The sequence below is a fragment of the Nilaparvata lugens genome, chromosome 12, assembly GCF_014356525.2.
Source record: "Nilaparvata lugens isolate BPH chromosome 12, ASM1435652v1, whole genome shotgun sequence".
Taxonomy (NCBI): domain Eukaryota; kingdom Metazoa; phylum Arthropoda; class Insecta; order Hemiptera; family Delphacidae; genus Nilaparvata; species Nilaparvata lugens.
In genome coordinates, this window is record NC_052515.1 from 28570654 (window position 1) to 28596229 (window position 25576).

Below are 25576 nucleotides of genomic sequence, written 5' to 3' on the forward strand. Positions count from 1 at the left end.
CTATTTAAATTTAACAACTGTAAAAAGACATCATGGCATTGCCATACTATTTGTTCATTGGCTCTGTTGGCATTGGACTCGTTTGATTACGTTATAACGCGGCGTTTGAAAGTCTTACTAGAGTCGAGTCAAAAGAGTACACCGACAGACCGACAGTTGAGGACTCTTCTAAAAGAACAGAAGCGACAGTTGGACAGTCCAGGACTCCTGATAAACAGTCCTGGAATGTCACCTGCGCCAGGTGACAGTTGAAGACTGAAAATCAGTTCTCAAATTTTGCAGGCCTCGACTGTCGCGTCTCCCCTCTATCTTATAGGTATTCACCAATTCGGAAGTAATAAAGATAAGAGTATAATCATAGATAAATGATAGCATAAGTAGATATCCCATCGTATAGGGCGTTTATGTCGCAACTTTTACTGTTATCCCAAGCCGATAGTTCACATAGCTCTTTCCTATGCAGCTGTGTGACGCTGGTAGTCTCTCAAATTGTGCGGTTCATACACTATCACCCCAACAAAACAGTAAAAATTGACAATAATCGACAGTAATCGGCTTGAGATAACAGTAAAAGTTGCGACATAAATTCCCTATACCATGGGATATCTACTTATAGGCTATTGTTTCTCTATGGTATAATGAAGTGGCTGGCCAAAGTCAAATGGCCTCAGATTAAAGGTATTATCATAGAAGAATAATAAAGAAACAAAGCTTATCCACATTTATTCATCAATATAATCGTTATTTTTAATACATTCAGCTTATACATGATATCGATATAATTTAGCCTATTTATAAATAGTGCATGCTTGAATGGAGAGTATTTTAATGTAACACATCTATGGTAGTTTGATGATTATGTGAGTGGTATACAGTAGATCATGTCATTTATTTACATTATTTACATGAAAAATCATAATTTAAGTGAAGCAAACAAATACAATATTCAGAAAATAAGAAACATATGATTGTCCAAAAACATCTATTAATTACTTAATTTTGTCTCATCAATGCATCAACTGAGCATTTTTTGACAACTTGGCAAACGCGCTTGACTCTATTACCACAGATCTAACCTGTTTAGTTAGTCTATGCTATCACTCTAATTGGCTGGACTGGTTCCCAGCTCCCTCCATATCTCTGCTTCCTATATTCCTCAAAGTCGGAAGTTCTTTCAATTCAACTATAAGCAACTTGAAAAGACTAAAAGTTCGAGAGATTCTACTTTCAACATGCAGAGGGGAAACCGATTTGTCCTTGCTCAGTTTAAAGCATGGACAGAGTAGTGGAGAGGAGTAAGCATGCTTCCCACAATTGGATGCAGATACAAAAGTAGGGAGAATGCTGTTACGTATAGTGGGAGTGATTATTTTATTAAATAATACAATACAGTATTATAATCAATGATCTGTAATATCAAGTGTGTAACGGAATTCGATATGTAAGTGATGCCATAGAATAAAACTTGATTTGATTTGATTAGTGAAGGATAGGGCATCGGGCATTTCTTTCCACAAGAATTCAAGGATACAAGATCTTTATTTGCCATAAAATAGGACTGTAAATTTTATATTTAAATTTGCATGATTCTATCAAAAATGGGGTTATTGGTGTTCAATTGATAGACTCAGTCTGATTTTCACACTCTCTGAATTCATTCAAAGGTGGAACTCCATCACTACTAATTATTGTTCTATCCCTTATAGTTTTTTCATGGTAATCCAATTCAGCTACTATTTGCCTGAGATAATCATTTTCTTCAGTGATAGATTCATGTTTAGGATTATCAGGGGTTAATGTTACATAAGGTGATAGGAGCGCTGTAAGAGATAAAGGTGAGGATGGCCCAGTTGTTACTTCACGGCCTTCGAGAGAGAGCCGTGTAAAAAGTAATATTTCTCTGACTTTGGAAACCAATGAAAAACTATCGAATAACTAGCAACTAGCATTGTTTCCACGCATGCTAATGCTCATTCTCCGTTCGGCCTGCGAGGCAGAGGTTGGCTGGAATGCATCAGTGGGCTGGGGCGGGTAACCGCGCTTGTGCTTCGGCTTGGAGAAGATGTGGCCGTCTGTGGAGGCTCGACCCCGGAATGGCGGCAGCTCAAAACTTTGCTGGCGACTGGCCGGCGGTCTGTCGTGGCCGCCTCTGTGGCCTGTCTCATCCAGCTCCACCTCGGTCCATCTTCTCCCTAGATACAATCAAATTTGTCATAAACAAGTTTCAAGTATTTTCCAACAAGCGTAACAACATGGAGAAAAGATAGATAGCAAAATAAGAAGATATCCCATGGTATAGTGCGTCTATGCTCCAAATTTCACTGCTAACTCAAGCCGATAGTCCTATTATTTTTCATGAAGCTATGTGACGCTGGTAGTCTTTCATACTGTGTCGTTCTTAAGGTGCGTACAGACTTTCGCTCTGCTCCGCAACCGAACGTCACTCGAGCAGAGCGATTGATGATCGACCGGGGAACAAGAGTGGAACGCGAGAAGAGCTACATCTCCCGTAACGTTCATGATCGGAGCGACTGCGGAGCGGGGGCGGAGCGATGGCGGGACGAGGGCGGAGCGTGCGCGGAGCGGGTTGGAGGCGCGTATATCTGTACGCAGCTTTACACTCTCACTGGGCCAATAATCAACAGTAATAATCGACAGTAATCAGCTTGAGTTAACAAAACATTGCCTTGAAACTCTGAACATAAACGACCAATTCCATGTTGTGCTGTAAGTAGTTTTTCTGTTGCGTTGCTATGACCTATACTCTGTACAAAATTACTTCTAACTTGGGATGGACATGCGCAGCAGAGAAGGCATACAGCGGCAGGGATACAACGGCGCGGCTATGTTGCCGTTTCGAGCCGGCCAGCGTTCTCTAATTTCCAGTGAGTATTCAAGCGCTCATGATACCCATACGGATGTATCCTCCCTAGAAGCGCTGCTTAGTCGACTGAGTCTAATAGACAAATTGGCAACTGCGCTTCTACCTACGACTCTATCCATCACTGTAATTGGCTGATCTGCCTCCATTTCTCTGCGCCGCAAATTCCTCCAAGTATGAAGTAATTTTGTACGGAGTACAGTATAGTTGTTCTCTTATTTGTAAGCAGCAAAGTTAAAGCAACCTCTAACTTGAATTCTAAATAAAGAATTCAAGACTTGCATTCTATAGTTGAATTATAAAAAAATGAATAAAGAAAAAGATACATCATAGGGTCAAAACATACAGCAGAGCGGCGATGGTGGAGTGGAAGGTGGAATAAGAAGGAAGTGGAGACATTTAGATACAAAGAGATACAAAGAGTACATTTAGATGTACTTTTAGTACATGCATGATTTTCAACACTCTCAGCTACCTACCTACTCTGATACCTTCTACCATGGTGAAAACAAAAGATAACATAAGAAGAGATAGCATGCTCTACGACGTTAATGTTCCAAATCTCAAGCCAATTCTTTGTCAACTCAAGCCGGTTACTGTCGACCACTGTCTATTATTACTGTTTTGTTGGGGTGAGAGTGTAAGAACGGCACAGTATGAGAGACTACCAGCGTCACATAGCTTTACCAAAAACAACTACTAGGACTATCGGCTTTTGTTGACACTGAAATTTGAAACATGAACGCCCTTTACCATGGGATATCTTCTTATGCTATCTTTTCTCTATGCTTCTACCTTCACAGTTCCACTATTATCTTCATGATAATATATTTTGACCCTTAGAAATTTGAGTTTCAATCATCCCTTAGAATGAGGACCAAAGAGGACCAATCAATAAAAGACTTTATTCACACGCTGGGATCTACAGACGTGAAAATAAGTGAACCTAAGCTAAAAGAATTTGTAGAAAAAACCAAAGAAAATGAAAATCTAAGAGACGTTGTATCATATCTGCATGAAGGATGGCCTGACATGAACGCGATAACCGGTGATGTGAAACACTTTTACAGAATAATAAATGACTTGCAAGTGAGTAATGGTTTATTGTATTTTGGAACAAGGTTAATTGTACAAGGTTAATTTTATAATGAAACTTACCTTACATGAAAATCACCTTGGCAGTTCGAAGATTAATTCTCTTGTTGATCAGTTCTTCTATTGGCCAGGTATATATTCAGATATTCGCAATTTGATATTATCATGTAACATTTGTCAAAGTTTTGAAAAATCAAAAACTAAAGAGCCACTGATCAATCACGACATTCCAGATAAACCGTTTTGTAAAATTGGAGCGGACATTGCAGAAGTCGATAGATTGAACTACCTAATTGTGATTGATTATTATTCGAGATGGATTGAAGCATACCCAATCAATAGCAAAAGCAGCTTCACCGTAATTAAAAAATTTAAGAAAACATTCAGCAGATTTGGAATACATCAAACACTAATAGCAGATAACATGCCATTTAATAGCAGAGAAATGGATCAATTTGCAGAAAATAGGGGATTCAAAATTACCACATCAAGTCCATACCATTCAAAATCAAATGGATTAGCAGAAAAGGCAGTGTGAATATTCAAAACAATGTTTAAAAAGGCAGCTGCAAACAAGCAAGATTTGGAATTGTATTTACTAAATTATCGTAATGCTCCCGTACCTGGTCAATAGTAGAACTGATCAAAAAGAGAATTAATCTTCGAACTGCCAAGGTGAGTTTAATGTAAGCGACTCATTATAAAATTCCGGAGTTTTAGAGGTACAATTAACTCTGGTATATTATCGACTGGAGGCTAGACTCTCAACTTATTTCATTCGAGCTTTAGGTTGCAGTGTGTGCGTCGGATCTCACCTAGAAAGTTTGAGAAGGGATTTCGGTTGTCGAGTGGTGGTGGATTTGAACAGGGGGGAGGTGTCTCAGGGCTGTGGATGTCACTTGAAGATCGCTTCAGTTTTGGATATTTCTGGTGCACCTTCCAGAATTGCCACACGTCTCTGAACACGGACCACACCTGCAATTCATTCATACAAAAAATACCAATATCATTATCAGAATATTTCAAAATCAAAAATAAATATAATATGACCGAATAATGATGTAAAACTTTCGATTGAAACCGTCTCCCATTCTCCACTCCACAAGTCAATAGGCAATACCAACAATATCAATATCATTGTCAGGATATTTCAAAATCACAAGTGAATATAATAAGACCAAAAAAATAATGTAAAATTTTCGAATGAAGATTTCCCATCGTCCACTATTCCACGATTCACCGTCTCCCATCCTCCACTCCACAAGCCATATAGGCAGAAGAAGTATTGGTAGACCGAGGAAGAGATGGACACCGGAATAGGCTTGAAAAGCCTCTCACCTTGAAAAGACCCTCACCGGGAGTAAGTATTGGTTTATGAAGATAAATGTTTTTACGAAAGTTTTATTATCAATATTTAAAATTGTTTGTTTCATTCTAATTTATATTTTCATATTGATGATTTGGAGTAGAAATTGAAATGAACATAGCCTATGTATAATATTCGGACAATTTGAAACTAAAATTAGGAAATTGAAAACGTTTTGGACAATAGCCTGTTTTTTCTTTTTCGATCTTTGTATCGTTTGTGCTAACCTAATAAATAAATGAATAAAATTCATAAGTAGAACTTGATATGATTACATTGTTTATTAGGTCTATTCTTCTCGAACAGATGGAATATTTAGTAAGAAACAAAATAGTTCCTTTCATCAATGAATGTCGGTGATTACATTTAATGACAAAGTAATATGAAGTATTCCATTCTATGGAGCTGACAATGAGTAAGCCAGGACCTATTTCAGTTTTGTAGCCTTCCAAATTATTATTACAACCTATCAAATTCCTGCTCTACTGGACAGAATACAATTAGCTCTTATGAGTGCTTTCACACACGTCCATTCTGCCAATGTGTGAACACTCCCATAAAAATCACTGCTTTTCTTTCTCTGCCCAGTAGAGCAGAAATTCACTGAAGAGCAGAACTTGAGTGAAATAGAAATCTAATAAATGAAGGGAAATATTCTGATGGTACGTGATCTCACAGGATTTCATTGATGGAATCGTTGGGGACAATGGGCGAGCAAACAATGGTCTGAATCTCTTCTCTTAGTTCACTTCAATCTGTCAGAGCTCCTTATGAATAGCATCAATGCTACCCATTTAACTAATGCTGACAGTATGTTTATAGAGTGGATCTCACGCATTAAATGCAAGCCCCATATTATGTGAAGAAGGATGGAGAATGGGGGGAAGGGCGAGGAAAGTGGTGAGGAAATGAGAAGAAAGGAGAACTCATTATGAAAGTGACTTATAGACGGCTAATCCCTAATCGCCAAGGGATTATTTCCCCATGTGGACTTTATCGAATGTTGGTCGCAAAAGGGTTGGAGAAAGATTGAGAGAGACGAAGGAAAATAAGTAGAAAGGGGAAAAGAATAAAGTGGAATAAGTGGAAAGGAAAGGAAGAAGAAGGGTTGAAAAGTGAATGTGATGGAGAAAGAAGAACAGAGAGTGGAGAATATAAGGAAGAAAGAGGGAAGAAAAGTGAGTTTGTAAGGGGAAGGAATGGTCAGATTCTTGCCTATAGTATGAATACTATGGATATATTGGAAAGTTTGATTTAAATACAATGTATATTGCAAACAAATAGATTAGAGAATAGTATAAAAAATAGCAGTATTGATAGTTATGCTCTCATTGTCATTGATGTATACAGTGTTACCTATATTAATTTTTCTGTCAATTTCAATCTCTGCTAGGAATATAGTATAATATCAAACAATTTGAATTAGTATTTATGATTAAAAGTAGGTATTTCTCTGCTATTTTCAATCTCCAAAGTGACAGTAGGATTTTACCTTTTTGGATGGAAACCATTTTCATTGACTCATCGTGATTGTGTTCATGGGAGGTTGCGGTGCATGTACGGCTTCGCCGAAGTGAGCAGTAACCAGAAACCACGTGACTGGTGCACCACTACTTGCTCCCACCGAACGAAAATCGAATTCTGGTTCACCGTTTTTGGCGCGTACTTTTGAAATAAATCGTTTACAGATTGGTGTTGACAAAATAATAAAGGTGTTATCAATATGAACATTTCAGCTATTATTTATTATTATTGAATCAATAATAATTATTAATTTATAATTTGAAAAAATATATATTTTTCAATTTATTATACAAGCTTGTCCAAGCCAATATTATATTTCATGTAGGTTGCAACAGACCTATGGTATCTTATCACAACAAAGCTGGAGTGGATGAATATATGAACATAAAAATTTGACTATTAGTTCTTATAGAAGCACTAGGCTAATCATGTTTTTCCTTATAAAGTTTTTTTAAATAATTAATGATGGCTCGTGCTGTCATCAATGAAAATTTGACTACTTTTTCTATGCAATTGGTGTTAACGAATAAAAAGTTTTATGGAATATTAGCAAAATGTTAATAATTGAAGTTTCTTGATTTATGTCTACTATCCAGACATTTTTCTGGATAGATCCTGGCCTAGGAATGAATCAACAAAATATAGTATTCTGACTAATAGATACCATAACATAAACACATCTTACTTTAGTAGATTAGTCGATAAAGCTGAAAAATAATAAACTTTCCAGCCAATTAATAATGTATGAATTTCTTGCTTTTCGACTATCCTGTAATTAATTCCATCAATGGTATGAAATACTTTGTACGCCTCATCCTTTTTTAGTCTGTAGATTCTGGATGTGAAGACATAACCTAACAAAACAGCAGACAACCAACGCTTTAACTCTTGACCAATAAGAAGCGTTGATCCCGGTACCGGTTTTGTGGAACATACTTTTCGAGCGGTGCAAGTGAGCATGTACGTGGTGCAAGTGAGCATGCACCACTCCACTCTGTTCCAAGATGGCGACCGGTACCTAAACTGTCAAAAGCTCCCACCGAACGCATTTTCGTGTCCTTGGTCGAAATCGTACATGTACCGCAACCTCCCATGAACACAATCAATCATGTGATTCAAGATTCATTTATTGTCAGAACACTTTAACAAATGCAAGACATAGTCAACAATCCAATAAGAATTCCAAAATAAAACAATAAACGTCAATAATTGTCATCATTATATATTTACAAAAAATTGAGACAAAGATCGGCAAATTTTATAAAATATAAGAAAGATTTTCAAAACAGATATATCACAGTCAAGAAAATACAAAGACATCACCACAAATCCTTTTTGAAAATAGTTTTCTTGATTTTAAACTTTATAAAATAGAAACTCAGGAAGTGAAAGTGCAAATTTTTAGTGAGAAAACATGAAGAGCTCAATACATAACCTATAAACTTGAGTGTTGATAGGAAATGACATTGGGTAATACGGCAAGGTAGAACATCCAAAAGGATCTCTCTGCCGATAAAAGCCATATGAATGAATAAATGAATAAACAACAAATCCTCATAACCATATGTACAGCAGTCAATAATTAGAATCTTGACTTGTGCTTGGGTAATAAGATAGAGATAAATGATGAGAGGTGAGAGATGATATTTATAAGGACAGTTTAAAGTGAATCTCACTATATAGGACTATAATAATACAATTTACATTGGTATTCTGATTTTTTGGAGGAATAATTTAATGTTTTGCTGACCTGATCAATACTTTCTCTGACTGAGATCTCATGAAAGCAAATGCAACCAATCTCTTTGCTCCTGCGCTGCCCATCCTCCGAGGACACCATTCTGTCTCCCCATTGGTCCAATTTGTTACCCACCAACACTACGGGGACGTCTGCTAAGGTATCCTGCAATATGAAACATTTATAGTCAATAATACAGTCGTTAATAGTCAATAATAATAATATCGTGTGACCTGGCTGGCTCAGGTCTGGTGTCAGAGTTTTCAGGTCGCAACTGATCAATTTCAGGGCCTCTGACATGACCTAACAACTGCTTTTAACGCAGCCGGGACCGACTTCTTAACGTGTTCATCCGAAACACGGGAGTGGCCCGAGAAAAATATCTTGCCCGGGCTGGGATTCGAACCCGGGCCTTTGGGCCAATAGTCAATTACAGAATGAGGTTTACAGAGATTTACATATAGTTGTTAAGATATAATTAACATAATAACAAAACAAACCTCGTCCAAATGACGTCCTCTAACAAAACCAATGCCACTAGAACCAATATGAGAGAAGTGGAAGACATCTTTAACCAGCAGTTAATCACAGTTATATTTTACAGACTTTAGTAGTGCATCATGAATATTAAGTAATTAATCACAGTTAGATTTGATAGACATTACAGAGATTTACAGATAGCTGTTTAGATATAATTAGCATAATAACAAAACAAACCTCGTTCAAATGACATCCTCTAACAAAACCAATGTAACAAGAACCAATATGAGAAAAGTGGAAGACATCTTTAACTAGCAGTTAATTACAGTTATATTTGACAGACTTTAGTAGTGCATCATGAATATTAAGTAATTAATCACAGTTAGATTTGATAGACATTAGTGCAACATGCTTAATGTAGTTTAATTGAATAAGCCTATTAACCACATTTCATCAATGTGTTTTAAATAAAATAACTCACCTTTGAGCTATTAAGTCTTCGTTTCCTTTTATTGTAGTTGATGAGGAATTTGAGCCGATTACACTCGTCAAAAGAGCATTTGTCTGTGACGGAATACATCAGAACAAACGCCTCTGCCCATCTAATGTTCGCTTCTAGTGTCAGACATTCGCTTTCCTGAAAAATATTTATTACCAAAATTGGTTCACATAGTCGTAAAACAATAATATACAATGCGGGTGATACAACAAGCATTTCCCCAAAACTGATTCAAACCCTGATTTGAAATAAACAATAAAACAGTGAATCTGTTGAGATGTTCAGATTCACATATAATAATAATAATATCGAGTGACCTGGCTGGCTCAGATCTGGTGTCAGAGTTTTCAGGTCGCAACTGATCAATTTCAGGGCCTCTGACATGACCTAACGACTGCTTTTTAGGCAGCCGGGACCGACGACTTAACGTGTCCATCCGAAACACGGGAGTGGCCCGATGACACTATATAATTTTGTATGAAAATAACTATAGTTCTATGGACATTTTACTATAACTCAATATAATTTTTTACTTCCTCCTCATTATAATTGAAGGCATTTCAATTCGCCAATTTAAAATGTTGCTATCAGTACATCAAAGTTTTCCTTCCACAGAGCAAGCTCCAAGCTTCTGAGTATGCTTTTCTGAGCTTCGGAGTATGCTTTTTCTTCAAGCTTTTCCTGAGTAAATAGAGAAATTGCAACAGCTACAATAATTCATGATTGAACATGAAATTTTCCTGTCAGAGTGCTTCTGATGTTTGTCTGTATGAAGCAACACAGAGAAAGAAATCATTGTGGAAGCTAATAGAATTCTATGAGCTTGAGCCTATGAGCTGAGAACTGATAGTAATATTTTGTAACCTAATTGGCTAAGTTCTAGCATAGAGGAAATATATCATAAGAAGATATACCACGATATATAGCGTTTATGTTTCGAATATCACTGTTAACTCAAGCCGACGAAAGTCCTTGTAGTTCTTATAACCATCGCTGGTAGTCTCTCATATTGTCTCGTTCTTACACTCCCACCCCAACAAAACACATAGAGAAACGATAGCATAAAGTAGATATAGGGCGTTTATTTCGCAAGTTTTACTGATATCCCAAGCCGATAGTTCACGTAGTTCTTACACACCCGCCCCAACAAAACACATATATACATATAAACACATAAACGGTAGCATAAGTAGATATAGGGCGTTTATTTCGAAAGTTTTACTGATATCCCAAGCCGATAGTTCACGTAGCTCTTTCCTATGCAGCTGTGTGACACTCTGACGCTGATAGTCTCTCAAATTGTGCCGTTCATACACTATCACCCCAACAAAACAGTGAAAATTGACAATAATCGACAGTAATCGGCTTGAGATAACAGTAAAAGTTGCGACATAAATTCCCTATACCATGGGATATCTACTTACGCTATTGTTTCTCTATGGTAATACCCAATTGACAGTAATTGTCAGCTCGAAATTTGTAACATACATATGACTTAACATACATATGATGTAACATACATATATAACAACCTATACCATCAGATATCATCTTTTGCTATCTTTTCTCTATGGCACTAGTGTCTATTGTAAAGCTTTCTTCTGGTGTAAGTTCTGATGGAGTTTTAAGATTGCACCTGACTGATCAATTCAGGCCTCTGACATTATCCAATTCTATTTTTTGGCAGCCGAGACCGACGGCTCTACCTGTTCATCCGAAATACGGTCCCAAGAGAAATAATGTCCCAAGAGAAACACACAGAACAAAATAATTAAGGTAGATGAAGTAGGCAAGACTAAAGGTTTTAGTAAGTTGATTCTCTTGTGAGAAAAATTAGTACTCAAGTATTCTGTTCCAGAGAATAGAGTGAGACTTCAGATAAAATCCTAGGTGGAGGAAAAACAAATTTATGAACTTTTAATAGACACACACCTCTCGTAAACCCATTTAACTCTCCAGTTTGTACAGCAACCGGAGCATAGAGTGAATTTCCACAAAATTTATTAGAATTTTTAAGTGAGCTTGCCAAGTTCAGTGTGTTGAGAGCGGTGAAAATAATAATTTACGACCCAAAACCAAAGCAAGCGTTTCATAGTGGGGGATTGTAAATAATATTAATGTCGCCTGGAAGTTTTAAAAGTGCCATTGGCTCTTATGGGGGTGTTCACACAGTGACAGATTGTGAATGTGTGAATATTCCCATAAAAATCTATGGTTTCTTTTTCTGGCCAGCAGAGAAGAGATTCATTGGAAGCAGGGTGGTGTTTATTTGAAAGGGGTTCCAAGATGGAGGCACTTGTGACATAACTTATAACTTGGATGAAATTAATGAGCTACAAATCACTTTAGAAGCTGTGTGTTTGTTTTTTCTAATATCCAGTCATATTTTAAAAAATACCCATTGGTTTTTATTTTTGACCGATGACAATATTTTTCGAAATAAGTTTTCAAGTTCATCTTCAATGAAGAAGAAAAGCCTAAAGGTAATCTGTATATGATACTGAGAAGGTTTTGAAGAATAAATGAGGAGTATTGAACTCTTCTTAATTATTATAGGAGTTACTAGTAGCCTCCTCATACTTTTTTACATAAACCCCACTACTTTCGGGCACTCATTTCAAATTCAAATTCCAGGCCCATTTACTCTGCTGCGCATGTCCATCCCAAGTAAGAAGTAATTCTGCACAGAGTATAGTTGTGTTTATGTGAAAAGAATAGGAAGGGTACTAGCTATTTATATAGTAATTGAACAATATATTCAAGGAGTCCTATTAAACTATTTCTTATATCAACTCAATCTATATAATAAAAGCGAGATGGCACTCACTCACTGACTGACTGACTGACTCACTCACTCACTCACTCACTCACTCGCAGAACTGAAAATCTACCGGACCAAAAACGTTCAAATTTGGTAGATATGTTCAGTTGGCCCTTTAGAGGCGCACTAAGAAATCTTTTGGCAATATTCTAACTCTAAGGGTGGTTTTCAAGGGTTTAAAGTTCGTCTTTTAGCATGTATATTCTTCTTATTCTCTTAATTATAATTGAAAGAAGGCCATACCATATGTTAATATAGAACTATCATCTAGAGAGAGAGTACCTCTTCGAAACAGTTGTTAACTGGTAACTAAATTAATAATTTTGTCAGGTTGGCATTAAGTTGAGTTGACTTTGTTAGGTTGGCACCAAGTTGAAGATTGAAATGCATTCATCGCGGAAAAATTGATTGGGCACTGATACTTCAATCAGAGCTATTCCTGGGAATATTATATTACTAGCCGTCAGGCTCGCTTCGCTCGCCATATCCGTTTAGTCTGGACCTCCGACTGGATCGTCCTAACATATGATAAAAATGCTCAAATGAAAAATGCAGGCGAGCGAAGCGAGCTTGCTGATCTCATTCTTGGACGATCCAGTCGGGGGTCGCAGAGCCCCCTGGCTAGACGGATATGGCGAGCGAAGCGAGCCTTACGGCTAGTTCTTAATACAAATAAAAATACTTCATTCCAAAGTACAACAAGACGTGTTTCATGATAGCCTTCACTGAGTTTTATGAAATCCTATCAAAGTCGTATTTATCTATCGTAGTATGTAGTATTGAAGATGCCACCGAGATGAAAATTCATTGAGAATAATGATTGAATAAGGAACAACTTTCAAATTTTCAAATTATCAGAAATTTCGCTACTCACATTCAGTTGTCCGGCAGTATCAAGTATCTCAAAGTAGACCATTTCACTATCAATTAACGTATGGAATGTGTAGCATTTCTCCAGTGTCGGATCATATTCTCCAATGAATCTTCGAGTAATGAATCTGACCACAAGAGCTGAAACAAAGTATTTCATTTATTAATTTTTAATATATCCAAAACTTTGAAGCTATATCAAGAATTTGAAGCTATCAATAGTCAAGGGAGGTTGATTTTCTATTAGCAAAAACGCGCGCTCTGTAAGAATGTTATTTAAATCATGACAAACTGAAAACTGAAACTACTCTTATCTTGAAGAATTTGAAATAGGCCTATAACCATCCCCATTAGATTGAGAATCTTCTTGCAAAATTTCAAGTTAATCGGTCCAGTAGTTCAGACGTGATGATGTGTCATTCGTGAATTTCCTATCTCTTACGTGCATAAACCAATTCTTCCCTTCATTATATTATATATAAAAGATTATAGTGAGATTCTATTGTTAACTTGTTCCAAAGGAGAAAGGAGACGCCTGCAAATGCCTCAAGTTCATTACTTATGTTCTGCATATGGGTGGACTCCCAGAGTTGAACTGACTTGATATCGCTAAAACCACTGATTCGATAGAACAATTTGAGATACTAGTTGCAGTTGTTTGAACATTATCAATCTCTAGTAAATTGGAAGCACAGAATAGAGAGCATTCTGAAGTTTATAGAAGTATATAATGTTTTCACATTATAGAAGTTTTCTCTGATTGGAAGCTTAAGCATTGAGCAGCAAAATGTATAGTGTTAGTGAAGCCCAAGGATTGGCCATCAGCTGTTGACCAATGAAAGTTGAGCTCTACTGTCATTGGCTGAGACTAGACATGCTCAAGTATCCATACTTCACTCACTGTATATATTCCGATGCTCAATGTTTAAGCTTTGAGTTCATTGAAGACTGATAATGGTATAACAACCGGAACTAGTATCTCAATCTGTTTTATTAAATTAGTGGTTTTGACAATATCAAGTCGTTCTATTTATTTATTTAATCATCAGATTGATAATGGAGTTAAAACCGAAACTAGTATCTCAATCTGTTTTATTAAATCAGTGTTTTTGACAATATCAAGTCGTTATATTCATTTAATCATACAGAATTAAACAACTTTCAGAAGAGTACCACAGGCTTACGCCACTACCTCCGTAAACAGAGTCATAGTGCATTCGTGTGACGTCAGCACAGGTAGGGCTCCTACACCAATAAAAACACTGGCTGATATAGATAAGCTGAAATCAACGAATTTTTATTGGTGTAGGAGCCCTACCTGTGCTGACGACACATGAATGCACTGCAGCTTTGTTTACGGAGGTAGTGCTTACGCCCAAAACGGTTCCAATTTATTCTACTAGTCCAAATGTAGCTAGGTTATGAGTCACTTCCACATTTTCCAATATTACACACTCTAGTTTTCATCAAATATTGATAACTACCACAACAAGACCTTCAAAACAACACAGAAACCTCTTTATTATCCTGGATTGGATTAATTTTAAAATTCTCAATTTGTTCAGTATGAATCTACTATAAGAATTGAAAATTTGATGTTAATTCTCTTAATTGAAAATTTAATGTGCAAGCCTTAGTTAGTTATCAACTTATCCTTAAACATATAAACACCAAAAGAACTTTTGAGTCTACACTAAAAACACCCTCCGCTCTTCAATCAAAGATTACACAGTTTATGAAAACAATATGCGCTTCAAAAAATTTCCAATGAGTTGGAAAATTATTGACCATTCAATTTTCAATTACGATCGCCTACGTTACCCCTACATTATTTCTCAACTATCCAACATTAAATGTAATTAATATTGGCTTCACTTCATGAATGAATTAACTTTACAAATACTGTAATATCTCAACTATCCAACATTGAATGTAATTAATATTGCCTTCACTTCATGAATGAATTAACTTTACAAATACTGTAATATCTCAACTATCCAACATTGAATGTAATTAATATTGCCTTCACTTCATGAATGAATTAACTTCACAAATACTTTAAAATCAATGCTTCCCATACAACCGCTATTAATGAATTAATCACTTCACTGAATGAATGAATTGACTTTACAAATAACAACAATGCATCAAATTCAACCAATGCTGACATTAAAGTGCATCTCAGTTTATAGGAGAGGTTCATTCATCCCTTGCCATCTTCCGTGATTTATTCAGATCCCTCAGTTAACTGTTGATCAATATGTAAATTGCTTGTCTGTTAGAGTGGTTTTCACAGTGATAAATTACTCATCAATACATCCTCTTTTAAATGTCTGTCAACCCTGATGAATTGATTAAGTTTGCATACGTAGTTGAAAGACTTCCGTGTTCAATTACAGCTGCCCACAGCTCTTATACCATCAATAGTATTATTTATTTATTTATTTATGTCATTGACAATTACAAATCATAATTATAATAAAAATATATTATGATTGGGAGAAGACAACAGACATAGCCCAAAACTGTCTTCTCCCAAATTTTTACAAATAAAAGTTACAAAAAGAATAAGGTTAAGATTTCACTTTCACTTCAAAAAGTCCAATTTCCACTTCAAAACTAATGACAAAGCTAAAAATTATGAAATATACTATTATAATATAATATACTATTACGAAATATACTATTATAATATACTATTATAATATAATATGACCATAGAGAAACAATAGCGTAAGTAGATATCTCATGGTATAGGGCGTTTATGTCGCAACTTTTACTGTTATCTCAAGCCGATTATTGTCGATTTTTACTGTTTTGACCGGGTAAGAGTGCATGAACGGCACAATATGCGAGATTACCAGCGTCATAAAGTTTCACAGGAAAGAACTACGTGGACTATCAGCTTGAGATAACAGTAAAAGTTATGACATAAACGCCCTATACCATGGGATATCTACTTATGCTATTATTTCTCTGTGATATGGCATAGTATTATTAAATCTATTCATAAGATAAATTGGAAAATCGTATATATTCGTATGGCATGAGGGAGACCACGTCAAATTTGTATTTAATTTAATAATTTCAAGAGGAAATATCGTGTATAATACTGCCACATATCTGGCTCTGTCAGTTAAACATGAGTAACACATATTCAGGGGGAATAACACTGATTCACTAGAAGTTGATTGGTAAATTTTGAGTTGAATTAAAGCATCATTAAATTTTAAGGCATCTAGAGTTGAATTAAAATTAATAGGAAAAAATACAAAATATAGGAGAGATAAATATTATTTATGATAAATACTTGATCTTAGATTAATTGTAAGATTGATCTGAACAAGGCTACGGATACATGTTTGCTTGCCTCTGAATGCAAATTTCAAATTTATTTCAACTTAAGCATACCAGAAAATTGGAAAATACAGTAACACTCGAATATTTAGAAGAGGAAAAGCAATCAATTTCCCAAACCTTGCACAATGTTTTTTAGATTATGATTACTTGAAATCTCAACAAGATTCTTATATCTCCTAGTCTATTGCCTAGTTCCACGTACGTCTGTTGAATTTAACCGCCATGAAATGCCGTACCTAACATTGTCGTAAGATTATCCATTCGTTTTCCTGGCATTGCTTCCCTTAGATGACGTAATTTTATATCGGTTGAATTCAATATATTTAGATAGAACTCACCAGAAGTTTATGGGAGAATAATGAAAGTTTCAAACAACATAACCTTTGTATCGTACACTCACAAAATTGCGGGTCATAATATCCTGTCAATTTTCTGACATTGTTATGCTCCCAAAGGAAAACACAATTTTGGAAAAAAGGTTATCACCAGGTTTTGTGACGTAGTTTCACAGCTTTCTCTTGTAGGCTTCCATCTTTTAAGCTCAGTATTGAAGCTATAAACTGTTTTAATAAGAGGTAACGTTATAGCTCCTCTACTCAAGCTGGTTTTGAGATTTTCTCATTTTGAAGTCCTCTCTTCTCTGATTTTCTCATTTCCAAGTTCATTAGTCGATCCAATTTTCTTTTGAATGACGCTTTAGAAGTTTTCAATCCTCTCCTCCCCCACCTACTGAATATTCCACTTTTAATCTTTGATCTCTTATCCGATTTTTTTCAACGATACAGAAAAAGTGAACTGAAGTTGAAAAGTTTTAAGTGAAGCTTATTTCAACAGGATGGAATTAATTTATTTTCTACTCTATAGACCAGTAAGCACACCTGACTGAAGAGTTCTCTATCATCTAATATTTAAGGATATTGATGGCTTATTTAAAACTTAGTCAATCCTGGGAGAAGATATTATCAACGAGTTTTGATGAATTGAATTGAATTTATCCATTTCCATCAAAATACAAGCATACAATGTATATTTATACACAGCATACATAATAGAATAAGTATAAGTTCACAATAAATTATTGAAACTACGCTCTCATGAACCTTAAATTTTGTTAAATGTTGATGATATGATCAGGTTGCATTCTATTATTAATTGCATGCATCATGGCATGCCTCTCTTATTATTTTCCTCTCTTATCATAGTTCTGTTTCTCATCTTCTGTATAGTATCTAGTTCCTCTTATTTCTCTCATTAATATAGAATAGTTCACCGCTGTATTTTGTAATAATTACAATTTATTTGTATTGCCTTTATTGTAAATTTCTTAATTGGGGATCAATTTTTGGGATTATTCACTACATCCGTAAACAAAGCCATAGTGCATTCTGGTGACGTCAGCACAGGTAGGGCTCCACACAAAAAAAAATTGTTGATTTCAGCTGATCCATATAGTGTTTTAATTGGTGTAGGAGCCCTATCTGTGCTGACGTTACCATCAACCACCTGCCATGCACTATGACTTTGTTTACGGAGGTAGTGGATTATCCCGTGTCCTCCCATATCTACTTGAGATCAATAATAATTATTTTTATTGAAATAAAGTGGAAAATTGACAAAATCTCAAGTCTCTTCAATTTGATTTTACTTTCCTTGCCCTATTACCATAGGTAAGGAAAGTATTGCTTTCTGAAAAAAATTAAGGTACCCCAATTTCTAATTTCTATACGTTTCAAGGTCCCCTGAGTCCAAAAAAGTGGTTTTTGGGTATTGGTCTGTATGTGTGTGTGTGTATGAGTGTATGTGCGTCTGTGTACACGATATCTCATCTCCCAATTAACGGAATGACTTGAAATTTGGAACTTAAGGTCCTTACGATATAAGTATCCGACACGAATAATTTCGATCTGATGCAATTCAAAATGGCGGCTAAAATGGCGAAAATGTTGTCAAAAACAGGGTTTTTTGCAATTTTCTCGAAAACGGCTCCAACGATTTTGATCAAATTCATACCTAAAATAGTCATCGATAAGCTCTATCAACTGCCACAAGTCCCATATCTGTAAAAATTTCAGTAGCTTCGCCCTATCAATGCAGATAGATTCCCAATTATCAGGCTTTAGATACAAGTGGAACGAAAAAAATCAAGTGGAGTAGATTGAGCATGAAAATCTCTACAATTAATGTTCAGTAACATTTTCACCTAAAATTGAAAATAAGCTTTAAATTCGAGAAAATGTGATTATTCATTGCAAATTATTGTTGATTCTATTAAATCATTCACTATGAAGAGATAGCAGACCTCATGTGTGTCTCCAGCGTTATTGCCCTGTCACCAGCTGGCTCAAATCTTTGAATAGTGGACTTGAGATGCGCGGGAACACTAGCGTCAGGTGATTAATTTTCATAACGGCAAGGAAAGTTGTGTGAGTGCGCCACACCAGATTTTTTCAATAACTGTAACAATTATTACTTCAATAAATTTGGAATGAACAACATCTAGTTTTATCATTCTTAATGATGTATGAAATCGACGTCTACCTACGCCAATTCAGAATCCACAATCCCATTCAGACAAAACTAAAAAAATAATGAAAAGCTTGTTGAAAGACAGTTTTTTTAACAGCAGGGACAAGAGAAAGAAACCATTAATTACAAGTGTCATATTGATTGAGCGGAGTTGTAAATAACTACTGTGTTCACCCACACAAAAATAGAACTTTATTTCCTAGTTTATCTCTTTCCTTCCAACTCTCTCTCACTCTCTCTCTTGTTTTCTATCTTCTTCTTTCTTTCCAAAATTCTACCCTCTCATCAATGATTGTTATCACCTCTACCATTCTTTCATCATACCATTCACAAAGATATTCGATGATGTTTTTCGATTATGCCTTGAACTCTCACTCACTCACCCTCTCTCTCTCTCTCTTTGGTAGAGAGTTAGTGGGAAGGATACTTCGAATATTGTTTCCGAAGAATGGACATTGATATGTCCAAAGCTCCGCCAATTTATGTAGATGCATAATAATATTATCTATTCTATCTATAGTTATTACAAATTGCTTTTTTTCATATCATATACAGCTCAATAATTATTTTCTTAATTAATATTTTGTAAATTCATCTATAATTTTGCTGTATTGTAAGCTATTGTATATAAGTGTATAAGCCAGTATATATTGTAATCTACATAAAGTACTCAATCAATCAATAAAGGCATATAATCAATCAATCAATCAATCTCTCGCTCTCTCTCTCTCTCTTGAGGGTTAAGTGTAAGAGAGGGCTGACTGCAAACTAACTTCGCCTTCCTATGTCAAAAATAAAGGTTGTCATTCTATTCTATTCTCTCTCTTCTCTATCTATCCCTCTCTTCTCTCTCTCACTCTCTTTGGTAGAGAGAGTGGTAGAGAGTAAGTGGGGAGGATATTTTTAATATTCTTTCCGAAGAATGGACATGTCCAATGATATGTCCAAAGCTCCGCCAATTTATGTAGATGTATAACAATATAATTATTATCTATAGTTATTACATTACAAAATGCTTTTTCATATCATATACAGTTCAATAATTATTTTCTTAGTCTATATTATGTAAATTCATCTATAATTTTGCTGTATTGTAAGCTATTGTATATAAGTGTATAAGCCAGTATATATTGTAATCTACATAAATAAAATACTCAATCAATCTCACAACTAACTTGGTTTCTCTCACTTTGCATCTCTTTCTCTCAGTCTCATCATTTACTCCCTCAAATCGTCTCCTTGTACCTACTGTTATAATTTTCTAACCATTCACAAAAATATTAAAACATGTTTTTTGATTCCTTCTTGATCTCTTACTCACTCTCTCAATCACTTTCTCTCTCTTGCTCTATCTCTCTTTTGAGGGTTAAGTGTAAGAGAGGACTGACTGCGCCTTAACTTCGCCCTCCTAGGTCAAAAATGAAGGCTGTCATTCTATTCTATTCTCTTTTTCTTTATTTCTTTCTCTCTCTCACTCACTTTGTCTCTCTTTCTTCCTGTCTCATCCTTCACTTCCTCTTTTATCCCGCTCATCAATTGCTATCATCATTCTTTCATCACACCATTCAAAAAGACAAAATATTTAATCACGTTTTCGATTCTCCCTTGAACTCTTACTCACCCTCTCTCTCTATCTCTCTTGGTCTCTCTCACTCTGTCTCTCTTTCTCCCTGTGTCATCCTTCACTCAGTCATCAATTGTTGTTATCATCATTCTTTCATCATACCATTCACAAAAATTTTCAAGCACGTTTTTTCGATTCTTCCTTGAACTGAAGAGCCCCAAAATAGAATGTTGGATTTATTTATAGATTGCTAATGTCGGTTTGCAGTAATGTAACTGACCCAAATTTACAGTTCTCTGTTGTCGTTTGTGTTGAATAAGTGCTCAATGACCCAGTAATAATGAAGCGGTGACATTTCTTTAATTATCGTCCCGTTTGTCAACGACATCTGTAATTGAAATGCTACTATAGTGTGGTCCACGTTATAATGGCAGTGTTTCATTAGCAATGGTATTGCTATCCTTGTCTATCATTCAACAAAACGGATAGAACTATCTCTTTCTCGCTTTGATCTGTTGCCAGATCGTCTTTCAACAATGTAGAATTAATAATTAATTGTCAAAATATTTCATCTTAATTATGAAAATTCATTATGGAATTATTTAAAAATATAATTACTTGCTTAATGAAATATAATTGATATTTTTAAACGAGAATGAACCGTAAATCGATAAACTTGTATCAGCTACCGACTAAAGATGGCATTGACGAGAGAGAGGATCGGCAACGTTGTTCTGCTATCTTTCTCCACTGTCATTATAACGTGGACCACACTATAGTAGGCCTAATAATAAGGCGTTGATATTTCTTTTATTTCCTTCTTCTTCTTCTTCTTCTCTTCTTCTTTCTTCTTCTTCTTCTTCTTCTTCTTCTTCTTCTTCTTCTTCTTCTCTTCTTCTTTCTTCTTCTTCTTCTTCTTCTTCTTCTTCTTCTTCTTCTCTTCTTCTTCTTCTTTCTTCTTCTTCTTCTTTTCTTCTTCTTCTTCTTCTTCTTCTTCTTCTTCTTCTTCTTCTCTTTTCTTCTTCTTCTTCTTCCTTCTTCTTCTTTTCTTCTTCTTCTTTATTTGTTCTCTTCTTCTTCTTCGTCTTCTTCTTCTTCTTCTTCTTCTTTCTTCTTCTTTTCTTCTTCCTTCTTCTTCTTCTCTTCTTCTTCTTCTTTTTCTTCTCCATCTTCTTCTTCTCTTCTTCTCTTCTTCTTCTTCTTCTTCTTCTTCTTCTTCTTCTTCTTCTTTTTTCTCTTCTCTCCTCTCTTCTTCTTTTCTTCTTCTTCTTCTTCTTCTTCTTCTTCTCCTTCTCCTTCTCGTTCTCGTTCTCCTTCTCCTCCTTCTCATTCTCCTTCTCCTTCTCCTTCTCCATCTCGTTCTCCTTCTCCTTCTTCTTCTTCTCCCTCTCCCTCTTTAATCATTGTCCTCTTTGTCAACGACGTCTGTAATTGAAATGTTGCTAGAGCTCGTTTAAAATGAGTGTTATGATAGGATTCACTACAAACTGTCATCATTCCATGTAGATAACTCCAGTGCATCTCATTCCAACAATGCTGTCAGTTGTTGAATATCACCATAATTTATAGAACTTGTTAGTTTTCTCTGTCTTCCCTTAAATTATCCTTTCTAAATCTTTCTCGTTTTCAATCCTTCTAAACTCCTTTCGCTCAACCAATCCCACTTGCTAATCCTATTGACTGAACATCTTCTTCCAATTCTTTTTCTCATTTCTCCTTCTTATTCTTTGAACTTTCTTCTTGCTCATAACTCTATTATTTTCCGTTTTCTATCTTTCACTACATACTCTTATTATAATCTTTTTCGCTGTCATTTTACTTCTTCCCCTACATCTATACATCTTCCACATTATCTTAGCTACATGCTCTCTTGAAGCATGATTTCTTCTCCTTCTCACCCTCCTCCTCCCTCTTCTTTTTCTTCTTCTTCGTCTCCTTTCTCTCTCTTCTTACCTCTCCTTCTCCTTCCTTCTCCTACGTCTCCGCACTCTCTCTTCTCTTACTTCTCCTTCTTCTCCTTTTACTTTTCCCTAATTGTTCTCCCTGATCTTGAACACTTGCTCTCATCCACTTTCCCTTCTTCTTCTCGTTCTCCTCTCCTTCTACTTTCACTCTCTATTTCTTCTTTACCCCATATCATTGTATTTTCCTTTATCCTCTCCTTTCTATTGCTCCTCCTTCTACCACTCTAGCATCTTTCACTAAATTTCTCTCTACTATATCTTTTCCAATCCTTTCTTCCTTCTCCTTCTTTCTCGTCTCCTTTGGGAGTCCCAAGGGAGAGCGGAGCGTGGGTCGAACTAAGGAGAGAGTCCTAAGGATAAGGATGGAAAAAGTCTTGATCCCACCTTAATAAGACGATCGTGCCCTCTCTGATAAGAATTGATGAGTTTCGCTTACCCTACATTTTAAGTCTTTCACCCAATTTTCTGTTGTCACTGATCTTCTCTCACTCTGTTCCTCTACCACTCACACTCTCTCTTTCTTACTCAAATCTCCTCTCAATCACTCTCCATCTTACCCACTCTCACACACTCTCTTTCTCCCCCACAATCACTCTCTCTTTCTCTCTTCTACGCTCCCACTCTCTCTCTCTTTCTCTCTCTTTTTCTCTCCCACACACTCTCTCTTCCTCTACCACACATTCACTCTTTCTTACTCAGATCTCCCATTCACGCAATCTCCTCCTCACCCACTCTCTCTCTCTTTTTATTCTACTCTATTCTATTTATTTACAATGCAAATGACACCAATGTAATAACATTGAAAGATGAAATAATAAGGTAGTACTTGTGCTATTCTTTTTCCAGATTTATAAGTGACAAAGTCCAAGATAAGGTTAGAATTTAACGTGTACAATTTTTATAAAATTTTGGTCCAAAATAAACATTAAATCTATAAATTTTGAATTTAGATGGCTACATTGATAAATTAATTAGAAATATTCCACTCAATTGCCACTTGTAACGAATTATATTGAGTTATTTAAGAAAATTTGGAACCATTCAAGAAACACAAACTTGTAAACTCTTTCTCTCCCACACTCTCTCTTTCTCTCTTCCACCCTCTCACTCTCTCTGCAGCTCTCTCTATCTCTCTCTCTCTGTTTCTCGTCCACTCTCTCTCTCTACAGGTCTCTCTCTCTCTCTCTCTCTCTCTGTTTCTCTTCCACTCTTTCTCTCTTCCCTTCTAATTCGCCAACTGTCCATTTTCATTCCAGTCTCTTTTCCCCTAGTGACCTTCTTTTCTTGAATCAAGGCTATGTTTATTCTCTCATTCAACAAGTCCTATCTCTTTTAATTCAACAGAGTAAATTCCATTTCTTCTTTTAATAATTCCGAAATTCATATTATAAAACTTTCAACCAGTTGAATACTCTCTGGAATAAGCTGAGTGCTGTTGTAACAAGGCAATTTTAAAATCTTCTGGAGTTTCTGTGGTGAAATTTATTTGCAAAAGAAAAGTAAATTTCATAAATTAACACAGGGAAGGAAAGGGTTCATGCATTGAAAATGTCAAACGGTGTTTTCATTGAAGCTATTATAACCGATGTGATAGTAATACTAATGCTCCTGTTAATTACCATGGAGGGGAATGGGAGATATTGCATCCCTTGTCAATTGGTCTATTGTTGCAAAAATGGAGATTTCACAATCAACACTAAAGCTGCTGCAAAAGGTGTAGGGAAATTCGTAAAAGTGTGAAATTATTCATCAAATTGAAGAGAATTCAATGCTCTATAAGTTCATAATCAGCATGGATTTTTGCCATTAATTTTTAAAAAGGTATAAGAGCATAAATGGAAAAAATTGGAGGCAAACGTGTTTTTTCAAAAATTTCACACCTTCAAGAGCGGATATCTGAAAACTAGGGAAGATATAGAAAAAGTTGTGAGATGTATATTGTAGGAAATTATGTAAGCTTCAATTTTGTATAATATAACAGTTATGTCCGTAAGATACATAGTTTTTGAGTTAAATGCGAGAAAACCCCTTAGAACAGGGGGTAGGGGTGGGGACTTTTGATATATTTACCTCCTTACTATCCTAAACAGAATTGTGGGGTCAAAAATTGTCTTCCAAACATTTCCCTCTATACCCTTTTTTGATCATTCATTGCCTGGACTATAATAAATAGAATTAATTTACAAATAGTATGCTACAAAATATTAAAGTACATGCACCCTGAAGAATTATGCATCAGCGAATATTGCCACATAGTAAATGATTGGTTTTTTCTCATGCAACAGGGCCGTGAGAGAAAATTTATGGAATAAATTTATGTCAAGTTTATCCAGACATTCATTTGTATCGATACATTTCCATTTCACTTTGTTTTGAAGAGAGTATTATTAATATGTTACCAGTTTTGCCGACTCCTGATTGGCCGAGAACCATGACCTTGAGTGGTTTGTGCTTGGAGCAGAGTCCTATCTTGCAGAGAGTCGACTTGGTGGCACTGCTGGATGATGATGATGCCATTTTTCAAAAACCATTCCGGTTTCACCAACCTACAAACATAAACAAATATCATAAATATCTATAATATAATAAAGGAAAGTGTTGTCTTACACACGTACGGGATAGGAAATTTACGAATGACGCATTACGAATCCTACATTTGCAACATTGTCACTCTCCCTAGGACGATAAAAGTAGTTGTGCATGAATGTGTTTGTATCAAAAAGTTCGGACAATTTGAAGTGAATTACAAATATATTTTACAAATTTCATTCACAATGCAAATGATACTAATGTAATATGTAACATTGGCAGTTAAAATAATAAGGTAGTCCTTGTGCTATTTTTCTTCCAAATTTATAGGTGACAAAGTCCAAGATAAGGTTAGAATT

General features: G+C 35.6%; 1 protein-coding gene across 1 annotated transcript; it reads right to left on the reverse strand.

Annotated features, from left to right (window-relative positions):
* Positions 1-1547: 1547 nt before the first annotated feature.
* LOC111063050 (ras-related and estrogen-regulated growth inhibitor-like) lies at positions 1548-25229 on the reverse strand. Its single transcript, XM_039439306.1, has 6 exons — positions 25088-25229; positions 13279-13415; positions 9566-9721; positions 8617-8769; positions 4792-4951; positions 1548-2192 (listed from the first exon to the last, which is right to left on the reverse strand). Exons 1-6 carry the CDS (start codon positions 25203-25205, stop codon positions 1936-1938), a joined length of 981 nt encoding a protein of 326 aa, XP_039295240.1. The 5' UTR covers positions 25206-25229; the 3' UTR covers positions 1548-1935.
* Between the last annotated feature and the right edge of the window lie 347 nt (positions 25230-25576).

Excerpts from the sequence above, each read along its gene's own strand:
- LOC111063050 (XM_039439306.1), bottom strand. The coding sequence starts at position 25,205 with ATGGCATCATCATCATCCAGCAGTGCCACCAAGTCGACTCTCTGCAAG. Across the intron at positions 13,416-25,087 it reads ATCAGGAGTCGGCAAAACTG|CTCTTGTGGTCAGATTCATT; the intron begins GTAACATATTAA and ends ACTTTGTTTCAG. Across the intron at positions 2,193-4,791 it reads TCCCTTCTCAAACTTTCTAG|GGAGAAGATGGACCGAGGTG; the intron begins GTGAGATCCGAC and ends GATTGTATCTAG.